The following is a 12407-nucleotide window of genomic DNA, read 5'->3' as shown; positions in this document are numbered from 1 at the left end:
CAGCCCAAGTTTGAACTCCTAACTGCCTTTTTTTTTTAAGCTCCTCTCAGCTGTTTTATGACAAATGGAAAACAAAACACCTGTAAAAGACACGAGGTGCAACATTTTTAATTAAACCACATTTCTAAAATCATCTTTAGCCATAATTACATGCACTTAAGTGGAAAACAAAAGAAACAAAAATTATAGCAAACTCTGTGGGTATTTCCACCTCCAAGATCTGTATGTGTAATAATATTAGCAGCAAATTCCTCCAATTAGAAATGTATAGTTCTTCTGATTCGCTATGCCGCTTACCCTATGTGTGGGGCACTGCATTAGCTTAAGTACCCATGGTTACAACAATTCATATAGTGAGTTAGTTGTTAGTGGTCATAACCATGGATACCTAAGCTACCGCAATGCCCTGCACATGGGGAATGCAATATAGCTAATCAGAAGAACTATACTATATTTCTAATTGGAGGTATTTGCTATTATTACACTTACTACTACACATTGGGATGCACACCCGCTTCGGTTGAGCCAGCTTTTTCAATTTAGCAACTTATCCAGTAGGAGAAGGATCAAAAGTTGAAATACAACCAGCCAATCCTGCCATCCTGCAGAATATTGATCTGATGACTGATCCTTCCCGCTGCCCTGCCAGAATAGGTGGGATTGGCTGACTTGTCAACCAGAAAGCGATCGAACATCTTCGCACCATGCCATCACTCCATAGGATGGGAATACCCCCCTTAACATGGGGAAAGATACACGTGAGCCATATTTATATACATACAGTATATATATATTCACACATACAGTATATTATATATAATACGGGGTCAGGACGAGCAATCACTGACTGATCACTGCCTGCACATGTGACACACGGCATGCTGGGACTTGTAGTCAGCACGGATCTCATAAGTTGTTTTTTTTTTTTTTTTTTTTCACTTAAATGGCTATTCCCATCTCCCAAGATTCAATCCCAATATGTAGTGGATGTAATAATAAATTAGAACTGTAGTATAGTTCTCCTGATTCACTATGTCGCTTACCCCATAGATATCCATGGTTACGAGCACTAACCACCAACTGTCACTGTATGACTGATTTTAACTATGGATACCTAACCTACTGGAATGCCCTGCACAGAAGGTAAGTGATATAGCTAATCAGAAGAACTATACTACATTCATTTCTAATTGGACGGATTTGACAGTACTATTACACTTACTACATATTGGGATAGTATTTTGGAGATGGGAATACCCCTTTAAAAGCAGGATGATAAGATCTTGAAGTTTCCTACAATCTTGTTACGCAGATGATCACGAAGGTGACCGAGGCGCTTCAGGCTTTGGCTGTAGTGTTGTGGGAGTTGGTGGAGACGTGTAAAGCAAAAGGCATTGGTCTGGGGAAGGAGGAAGAGAAGGAGGAGAAGAGTGCAGGGTAAAGGGGAGGAGAGGGGTGAGTGGGGAGGAGGACCTGGGTTCAGTACCTGTTCCGATAGAGAGCGCTGTTACCAGTACGTCCGTGCACTGTCCGAGGGTTTAAACTGCCAGCTCAAATGGCTGCTACTGTCCATGGCAGCCAAATACAACTGTGAGGTTGCAGGAAAGAAAGAGAAAAAGAAAGTGGAGCCTGAACGTGCATGAAACATGACATAGTGCAGCCGACACACCATGGCCACTCGTCCATCCATGTGTGCGCAGGAGGGGGCGCTACCACTCTACAGGAATGGCCCTGGATCAAAAAAATGGGAGCACACGGGGGAAGGGAAGAGCGGGAGAAGAGATACCAACAAACACTGGAGTGGGCGAGACGTCTATGGAGAGGGGACCCTGGCAGTGACCGTATGTGTCCATAGTGGGAGAGAGAAGGACCCCCAAATTGTGCAGGAGGTCCCAACACTTGTGACGGGCGCCCCCTGAGCTAATTACCAGCCATTTGCGAGGATGGAGACCCCCAGACCCTCTATAATATGCTTATCCCACCAACCCCTTCCCACATCGTCCGTCACCTTGCAGAGATCTGCATTTTGCCCGCAAAAATAAATGTATGAGTCGGCAACTTGTCTCCCTCGAGAACAAAAAAGATGAGGCCTGTTGAAAACAAACTTGTCCGACCCTTGTTTGACTTGACATCTGCCAGAAGGGGAATAAATGGGAGACCCTCATCGTAAAGGGGGCATATCAACAACATATCCGCTATCCACAGGCCTGGAGAAAGCAGTCTTATGACCCTTACTCCATTCACTTCCATGGAGGTCACAAGAGCACATCAGACCCCTGTTCTCTGGGTCGCGGGACCCCCACCATTCATACCCCATATTGGTGGTATGACCCCTTTTATTACACATCAGATAAATGTTGCTGGGTCGTCCACTTAATGTGTATGGGGGACTCCTAACTCTCTCTCGATGAGGTCAATCATGGGATGGACATGTTGGATTTCAACACCTACGATCCTTTTGTTCTCGCCGCCACACGTGTCTTATTCAGAACACGAGCCCGCTCGGAGGAATTGAGCATGCATGGCATTTGGTCAACAACTATCTACGGTGTATGGACAGTTTTATTTGGTCTTGTATCCGCCAAGATCCTGAATGTAATGCAGGTAAATATCCCAAGCTACGTCACCCACGGTGTGGACAGATCTCCTGACTGCATAGATCTAGTATGGAGGAAGAGAGAGAGATCTGAACACAATAATTAAATCTTTGCCGTCGGCTTCCCCATTACCGTAGTGCTGCAATGAACGGACACAGTCGGGGATGTCACAGTAATGGGTTTTAATTAGTCAAGCCATGCATGACCATTCAATTTCTCTGTTAATTTTCCCTTTAATGAGCAGCCCCGGGGAGAAGGCAGACGGCGCTGATTACAGAGGCCGCTATGGAGGATCATCTGTCAGCAAACCACTCAAGAAGGTCCTACGCACTGTACAGCCTTTGATACTTTGTAAATTTTACTATTTTCAATCATTTAATCCATAGAAAACTGTGTTTTCCTTATAAAGAGAGCACCAATCCCTGAATACCAGCAGCCACCACTAGAGGGAGCTTAAGAGCTTACTGCAGACCTTTAACCCAATAATAAAGGAGTATGCTCCCCCTAGTGGTGGCTGCAGGCAGACAGAATTATACCCAAGTAATGCAGCAGTAGAATAAGAAAAAAAGGAACCGCGTCAGCCAGAACTTATAATGAAGAGGCACAGAATATTACACCTTGTATGTATGATGGCAGTGGAAATAATTTTTTACTGGTACAGAAATTACACCACGGACCTTGAGATCACTGTGATAATCGGCCATTAAGACCACAGGGAAAACCAAACAAAGCAATAAAGCATAAGTGTCAGTGTAATGTATATGTCTGCCCAGCAGTGATGGCTACACAGAGAGGCATTGCTAGATCTGGGGGGTCAGCTCGGGTGCCAAGGGGCTACGAAATCCTGCATGCCCTGTGGAGGGGACTTAACCTCTGGGACGTCACTGATCCTTCAAATTTTCCCTGCAAAGAGGCCCCGGGAAGCGAGCTGCGCAGGGAGCCGCAGTCGGCCCATATGGTGGAAGGGACAGCACAACCATACTGCCCCCTGAGCCTCAGGAACGGCCTGGTGTGTAAGAACATGACTGTCCCAAATAGTCAGTGTATGAAGCCGGCCCGACCATACTGGCCCCCGAGCCTCAGGAACGGCCTGGTGTGTAAGAACATGACTGTCCCACAGTCAGTGTATGAAGTCGGCCCGACCATACTGCCCCCCGAGCCTCAGGAACGGCCTGGTGTGTAAGAACATGACTGTCCCACATAGTCAGTGTATGAAGTTGGCCCGACCATACTGCCCCCCGAGCCTCAGGAACGGCCTGGTGTGTAAGAACATGACTGTCCCACATAGTCAGTGTATGAAGCCGGCCCGACCATACTGCCCAACGAGCCTCAGGAATGGCCTGGTGTGTAAGAACATGACTGTCCCACATAGTCAGTGTATGAAGCCGGCTCGAACATACTGCCCCCCGAGCCTCAGGAACGGCCTGGTGTGTAAGAACATGACTGTCCCACATAGTCAGTGTATGAAGCCGGCCCGACCATACTGGCCCCTGAGCCTCAGGAACGGCCTGGTGTGTAAGAACATGACTGTCCCACATAGTCAGTGTATGAAGCCGGCCCGACTATACTGCCCCCCCGAGCCTCAGGAACGGCCTGGTGTGTAAGAACATGACTGTCCCACATATCGTCAGTGTACGAAGTTGGCCTGACCATACTGCCCCCCGAGCCTCAGGAACGGCCTGGTGTGTAAGAACATGACTGTCCCACATATCGTCAGTGTACGAAGTCGGCAGGACCATACTGCCCCCCGAGCCTCAGGAACGGCCTGGTGTGTAAGAACATGACTGTCCCACATAGAGTCAGTGTATGAAGCCGGCCCGACCATACTGCCCCCCCGAGCCTCAGGAACGGCCTGGTGTGTAAGAACATGACTGTCCCACATAGAGTCAGTGTATGAAGCCGGCCCGACCATACTGCCCAACGAGCCTCAGGAACGGCCTGGTGTGTAAGAACATGACTGTCCCACATAGAGTCAGTGTACGAAGCCGGCCCGACCATACTGCCCAACGAGCCTCAGGAACGGCCTGGTGTGTAAGAACATGACTGTCCCACATATCGTCAGTGTACGAAGTCGGCAGGACCATACTGCCCCCCGAGCCTCAGGAACGGCCTGGTGTGTAAGAACATGACTGTCCCACATAGAGTCAGTGTATGAAGCCGGCCCGACCATACTGCCCAACGAGCCTCAGGAACGGCCTGGTGTGTAAGAACATGACTGTCCCACATAGAGTCAGTGTACGAAGCCGGCCCGACCATACTGCCCAACGAGCCTCAGGAACGGCCTGGTGTGTAAGAACATGACTGTCCCACGTATCGTCAGTGTACGAAGTCGGCAGGACCATACTGCCCCCCGAGCCTCAGGAACGGCCTGGTGTGTAAGAACATGACTGTCCCACATAGAGTCAGTGTATGGAGCCGGCCCGACCATACTGCCCAACGAGCCTCAGGAATGGCCTGGTGTGTAAGAACATGACTGTCCCACATAGAGTCAGTGTACGAAGCCGGCCCGACCATACTGCCCAACGAGCCTCAGGAATGGCCTGGTGTGTAAGAACATGACTGTCCCACATAGAGTCAGTGTACGAAGCCGGCCCGACCATACTGCCCAACGAGCCTCAGGAACGGCCTGGTGTGTAAGAACATGACTGTCCCACATAGTCAGTGTATGAAGCCGGCCCGAACATACTGCCCCCCGAGCCTCAGGAACGGCCTGGTGTGTAAGAACATGACTGTCCCACATAGTCAGTGTATGAAGCCAGCCCGACCATACTGCCCCCCGAGCCTCAGGAACGGCCTGGTGTGTAAGAACATGACTGTCCCACATAGTCAGTGTATGAAGCCGGCCCGACCATACTGCCCCCCGAGCCTCAGGAACGGCCTGGTGTGTAAGAACATGACTGTCCCACATAGTCAGTGTATGAAGCCGGCCCGACCATACTGCCCCCCGAGCCTCAGGAACGGCCTGGTGTGTAAGAACATGACTGTCCCACATAGAGTCAGTGTATGAAGCCGGCCCGACCATACTGCCCCCCGAGCCTCAGGAACGGCCTGGTGTGCAAGAACATGACTGTCCCACATAGTCAGTGTATGAAGCCGGCCCGACCATACTGCCCCCCGAGCCTCAGGAACGGCCTGGTGTGTAAGAACATGACTGTCCCACATAGTCAGTGTATGAAGCCGGCCCGACCATACTGCTCCCCGAGCCTCAGGAACGGCCTGGTGTGTAAGAACATGACTGTCCCACATAGTCAGTGTATGAAGCCAGCCCGACCATACTGGCCCCCGAGCCTCAGGAACGGCCTGGTGTGTAAGAAAATGACTGTCCCACATAGTCAGTGTATGAAGCCGGCCCGACCATACTGGCCCCCGAGCCTCAGGAACGGCCTGGTGTGTAAGAACATGACTGTCCCACATAGTCAGTGTATGAAGCCGGCCCGAACATACTGCCCCCCGAGCCTCAGGAACGGCCTGGTGTGTAAGAACATGACTGTCCCACATACATAGTCAGTGTACGAAGCCGGCCCGAACATACTGCCCCCCGAGCCTCAGGAATGGCCTGGTGTGTAAGAACATGACTGTCCCACAGTCAGTGTATGAAGCCGGCCCGACCATAATGCCCCCCGAGCCTCAGGAATGGCCTGGTGTGTAAGAACATGACTGTCCCACATAGTCAGTGTATGAAGCCGGCCCGAACATACTGCCCCCCGAGCCTCAGGAACGGCCTGGTGTGTAAGAACATGACTGTCCCACATAGTCAGTGTATGAAGCCGGCCCGACCATAATGCCCCCGAGCCTCAGGAACGGCCTGGTGTGTAAGAACATGACTGTCCCACATAGTCAGTGTATGAAGTCGGCCCGACCATACTGCCCCCCGAGCCTCAGGAACGGCCTGGTGTGTAAGAACATGACTGTCCCACATAGTCAGTGTATGAAGTCGGCCCGGCCATACTGCCCCCCGAGCCTCAGCAACGGCCTGGTGTGTAAGAACATGACTGTCCCACATAGTCAGTGTATGAAGCCGGCCCGAACATACTGCCCCCCGAGCCTCAGAAATGGCCTGGTGTGTAAGAACATGACTGTCCCCCATACATAGTCAGTGTACGAAGCCGGCCCGAACATACTGCCCCCCGAGCCTCAGGAATGGCCTGGTGTGTAAGAACATGACTGTCCCACATAGTCAGTGTATGAAGCCGGCCCGACCATAATGCCCCCCGAGCCTCAGGAATGGCCTGGTGTGTAAGAACATGACTGTCCCACATAGTCAGTGTATGAAGTCGGCCCGACCATACTGCCCCCCGAGCCTCAGGAATGGCCTGGTGTGTAAGAACATGACTGTCCCACATAGTCAGTGTATGAAGCCGGCTCGAACATACTGCCCCCCGAGCCTCAGGAACGGCCTGGTGTGTAAGAACATGACTGTCCCACATAGTCAGTGTATGAAGTCGGCCCGACCATACTGCCCCCCGAGCCTCAGGAACGGCCTGGTGTGTAAGAACATGACTGTCCCACATAGTCAGTGTATGAAGCCGGCTCGAACATACTGCCCCCCGAGCCTCAGGAACGGCCTGGTGTGTAAGAACATGACTGTCCCACATAGTCAGTGTATGAAGTCGGCCCGACCATACTGCCCCCCGAGCCTCAGGAACGGCCTGGTGTGTAAGAACATGACTGTCCCACATAGTCAGTGTATGAAGTCGGCCCGGCCATACTGCCCCCTGAGCCTCAGCAACGGCCTGGTGTGTAAGAACATGACTGTCCCACATAGTCAGTGTATGAAGCCGGCCCGAACATACTGCCCCCCGAGCCTCAGAAATGGCCTGGTGTGTAAGAACATGACTGTCCCCCATACATAGTCAGTGTACGAAGCCGGCCCGAACATACTGCCCCCCGAGCCTCAGGAATGGCCTGGTGTGTAAGAACATGACTGTCCCACATAGTCAGTGTATGAAGCCGGCCCGACCATAATGCCCCCCGAGCCTCAGGAATGGACTGGTGTGTAAGAACATGACTGTCCCACATAGTCAGTGTATGAAGTCGGCCCGACCATACTGCTCCCCGAGCCTCAGGAATGGCCTGGTGTGTAAGAACATGACTGTCCCACATAGTCAGTGTATGAAGCCGGCTCGAACATACTGCCCCCCGAGCCTCAGGAACGGCCTGGTGTGTAAGAACATGACTGTCCCACATAGTCAGTGTATGAAGTCGGCCCGACCATACTGCCCCCCGAGCCTCAGGAACGGCCTGGTGTGTAAGAACATGACTGTCCCACATAGTCAGTGTATGAAGCCGGCTCGAACATACTGCCCCCCGAGCCTCAGGAACGGCCTGGTGTGTAAGAACATGACTGTCCCACATAGTCAGTGTATGAAGTCGGCCCGACCATACTGCCCCCCGAGCCTCAGGAACGGCCTGGTGTGTAAGAACATGACTGTCCCACATAGTCAGTGTATGAAGTCGGCCCGACCATACTGCCCCCCGAGCCTCAGGAACGGCCTGGTGTGTAAGAACATGACTGTCCCACATAGTCAGTGTATGAAGCCGGCTCGAACATACTGCCCCCCCGAGCCTCAGGAACGGCCTGGTGTGTAAGAACATGACTGTCCCACATAGTCAGTGTATGAAGCCGGCCCGACCATACTGCCCCCCGAGCCTCAGGAACGGCCTGGTGTGTAAGAACATGACTGTCCCACATAGTCAGTGTATGAAGCCGGCCCGACCATACTGCCCAACGAGCCTCAGGAACGGCCTGGTGTGTAAGAACATGACTGTCCCACATAGTCAGTGTATGAAGCCGGCCCGACCACACTGCCCAACGAGCCTCAGGAACGGCCTGGTGTGTAAGAACATGACTGTCCCACATAGTCAGTGTACGAAGTCGGCCTGACCATACTGCCACCTGAGCCTCAGGAATGGCCTGGTGTGTAAGAACATGACTGTCCCAAATAGTCAGTGTATGAAGTCGGCCTGACCATACTGCCCCCCGAGCCTCAGGAACGGCCTGGTATGTAAGAACATGACTGTTCCCCATACATAGTCAGTGTATGAAGCCGGCCCGACCATACTGCCCAACGAGCCTCAGGAACGGCCTGGTGTGTAAGAACATGACTGTCCCCCATACATAGTCAGTGTACGAAGCCGGCCAGAACATACTGCCCCCCAGAGCCTCAGGAATGGCCTGGTGTGTAAGAACATGACTGTCCCACATAGTCAGTGTATGAAGCCGGCCCGAACATACTGCCCCCCGAGCCTCAGGAACGGCCTGGTGTGTAAGAACATGACTGTCCCACATAGTCAGTGTATGAAGCCGGCCAGAACATACTGCCCCCCGAGCCTCAGGAACGGCCTGGTGTGTAAGAACATGACTGTCCCACATACATAGTCAGTGTACGAAGCCGGCCCGACCATACTGCCCCCCGAGCCTCAGGAATGGCCTGGTGTGTAAGAACATGACTGTCCCACATACATAGTAAGTGTACGAAGCCGGCCTGACCATACTGCCCCCCGAGCCTCAGGAACGGCCTGGTGTGTAAGAACATGACTGTCCCACATAGTCAGTGTATGAAGTCGGCCTGACCATACTGCCCCCCGAGCCTCAGGAACGGCCTTCTAGTTCTAGAGTCTCTACAGTCAACTTCTAAAATCAAGAAGAAAGTGCATCTGAGAAGAAACAGGGGGCGCTATACCAACAAGAGCAAAATCGACTCCATGGAAATGGTTATGGCAGTGGGATGAGATGGGATGGATGGGGAGTTTCGGTGGCCACACACTTCCAGCCATGCAGTGTGGAGATATCTCATACTGCTACCCATAAAGAGCTGGTGACGTCCTCTCCTCCATCTCCTGCCTTTCCCTTGGCAGGGGAGCACGCTGGAGCTTGGAGGGGTCTGCTCATAACGTCAGCACATTTGGACGTGAATACGTAGATGAGGAAACGACACTCATCCAAGCGCATTTCACTAAAAAAAGGAACCCATTTGTGCACTAACTTCAAGCACCACAAAGTCCGAGGGACGGCGAGGACACGTTGTGACCAGTGAGCGACGGCTGTAATACACAGCCAAAATCCTGCAGCAACAGCCGGGATTGGAGAGAACGCAGATCTTTGGCACACAAGATAGTGACCAAAATATTTAAGGAGAAACGGTCAGCGTTTTTTTTTTTTTTTTTGCAATTTTAAAGGCAAAAGTATGTAGAGTCCGAGAGCCTGATTCCAGTGATGTGTCACTTACTCTGTTGTGTGATGATGTTTCAATAAAAATCAGTGTTTTATCAGCAGACGATTATCACTAGAGGACTAGATGTCTTGTGCCTCCTGGTCCTCCTGCTCTGTGTAACCCCGCCCCCACCACCGATTGGCTGTGTACACTGTGCATAGGCAGAAAGATGCCAATCAGAGGTGTGGGTGGAGTTATTTAGAGCTTAGCATTTAGAGAACAGCTAGATCAGCAGCAGATAAAACAGGGATTTTATCAAAATGACAGCAAGCAGCCCACAGTAAGTGACACATCGCTGGAATCAGGGTCTCTGACCCTACATCGTGATGTTGTCAGATGATATAGCACAATAAAGGTGACAGATTCTACTTAAATAAGGAAGAGGTAGCTGTCCAGAAACATGGGGCGGATGGCTGCTAAAGCAGCCAGGAGCCTAACATACCCATGATTGCATGTGATGTCCCAAAGTGAGGATAAAAAAAAGAATAATTGAATACATAAAAAAAAAAAAGAAAAAAAAAAAATCTTCAAAACTGTTAGAAAACCAAAACTGCCCCAATTGTGAGTAGCAGAATAATGAACTTAAGCAGGATATGTAAGCGAAACAAAAGTGAAAAAGCATGGCGGATTTACTTTTATAGCCCTTAAAATCATGAACTTAAATTGCTTTATAAGTATTGAAATCTTTTAAAAATACGAGTTTTCCCGTAAGAAAACAAAAAAAACAGAAAAAAAACAAACAAAAAAACCCCTCACACTGCTACGGCAACAGAAAAATATATATATAAAAAAAGGAACGGCTGTTAGAAGGCGACAGTAAAAAACAAAACAAAAATCAAACACTGTCCTAAAAGGCACAAAACAAGGAATAGAAACAGCGCCATCCTAAGGGGTATGTCTGGTAATGCAGCTTATCAGGAAGGAGCTGTAATACCAGACACAGTCCGTGCACAGCACTGGAGTGGTATTAGAAGGGTTGTCCAGAATTAGAAAAACATGGCTGCTTTCCTTCAGAAACAGCGCCACCCCAGACCATAGGTTCTATCAAGTATTGCAACTCAGTCCCTTTGAATAAGACATGGAACCCATGGTCAGGGGTGGTGCTTTTTCTAAAGAAGAAAAAAAAAAAAAAGGGAAAAAAAAAATAGCAGCCCTTCTTTTCTTATCCTGGACAGACCCTCTAAGTATAAATATGCAATATCTCAGCATTTGTGGAAAAGTCTAATGCACAGACTGCGCCAAGCATGCACAGCAGCAGCGGGGAGAACTACAGCCTAAACTGCCTCTAATTTAATACCTACTATTTAAAGGGGTATTCCCATCATGTCACCAGGCTGAATGTTCAATGGTGGGGGAGGGTCACCGAGGTTGGACCCCCAGGGACTGAGAAGGAGGTGCAGAGCGCAGAGCTCCCTTCACAGCCGCGCTCTTGGCCATCTGGCTGTGCTGGGAACGGTGGCGCTTCGCGTTCACATCTAGGGAGCGGCGCTGCAGCAGGTGGCTGGGAATGGCCCTTTGCAGAGGGAAGAGACGTGACATGATCTGTGGGGGTCTCAGAGGTGGGACCCCCAGCGATCATTAAGTGATGGCACATCCTAGCCAGGTGCCATGCCCTACAGAGATGGGAATACCACCTTACGCCGCTAGCGCGCAGTTCTTCTAGGGCTAGGTGTCGGAAGTGAGCCCCGATGTAGTCAGCTCTGCCTTGATGATGAATGGGGGTGAAGTGGTTACAAAACTTACTGAAGGAGGAGGTGACTCACGGCCAATCAGAGGAGTGTTTTCACAGCGGGGATTTTGGAAGTTTGCATTCTGACTCCTGCAAAAATGGAAATACCGTGATCAAAAAAACGCGACTTCAGAATCCAGGTGCCGAGATAAGAGACTAAACAGATGCTGCTCAAAGAACTTATCAGTCTACAGCCACCTATGGTAACAATGGGTTAATAAGCGATGCCAACCAGACCCTGCTAACCCTGGCCAGTGTGGAGGACCACCAGGGCTCACCGTTCAGATGATCGGGGGGCTGTATAGTGACACCGTTGATCATACGGGAATTTTCTGTGACCTAGCTTATCAATATTGGTGAGGGTCCGACTCTCCCTGTTGTAACCCCCCACCGATCAACTGTTGGAAGATGGCCTTTTCAGATAGGAAAAGGGCAGGGATTCTAGTGCCATTTTCTGGAGTTAACAAATGTAGAAGTCAAGATCAACCCCTTGCCTTATGACTTTGAAGAAGATGCCATACCAAAACCTCCTTTTACTGACATGTTTCAGGGTTTTTGTCTCTCATCAGTGCAAAGCAGGAGAACAGTTTTTGCTGGGTGGAAGGCATTTGTCAGGGTGTCCAAATGGGGTAGGGTTTCACCTTGTGGAGAATGACAAGTGGGTTTAAACAGGTTTATGAGCTAAGCAAAGTTTTTCTAGGAAATTAAATATGCAAATAGCTGCTTCAGAGAGGAAGAAGAATGCTAGTACCACCTATTTCAAGAAACAATCCTAAAAGTCAGTATCGACCCTTTAAAGAGCCTTATAGCGCTCTCTACAAGCAGAAACTTTACCCCTTAGTCCTCATGTTGAAGGCCTCTCACCCA

The 12407-nt window shown here is 50.4% G+C and overlaps 1 protein-coding gene across 5 annotated transcripts in view; it reads right to left on the bottom strand.

The window, feature by feature from the left end:
- The window catches only part of TTYH3 (tweety family member 3), an 84630-nt gene that overhangs the window by 7734 nt on the left and 64489 nt on the right, over positions 1 to 12407 (bottom strand). For 2 of the 5 annotated variants that reach the window (XM_077274757.1, XM_077274760.1), the window contains exons 13-14: positions 11555 to 11630; positions 1487 to 1588 (exon numbers count right to left, since the gene is read on the bottom strand). The exons of 1 other annotated variant lie outside the window; for it this stretch is intronic. In XM_077274757.1, coding sequence (XP_077130872.1) covers positions 1508 to 1588; positions 11555 to 11630 — 157 coding nt within the window. In that variant the 3' untranslated portion in view covers positions 1487 to 1507. The remainder of the gene's footprint in view (positions 1 to 1486; positions 1589 to 11554; positions 11631 to 12407) is intronic. 2 more of the 5 variants (XM_077274758.1, XM_077274759.1) reach the window with 2 other exon arrangements.

Source organism: Ranitomeya variabilis, chromosome 7 (genome assembly GCF_051348905.1).
Source record: "Ranitomeya variabilis isolate aRanVar5 chromosome 7, aRanVar5.hap1, whole genome shotgun sequence".
In the NCBI taxonomy this organism is placed as follows: Eukaryota; Metazoa; Chordata; class Amphibia; order Anura; family Dendrobatidae; genus Ranitomeya; species Ranitomeya variabilis.
This window is presented reverse-complemented; position numbering and strand designations above follow the sequence as displayed.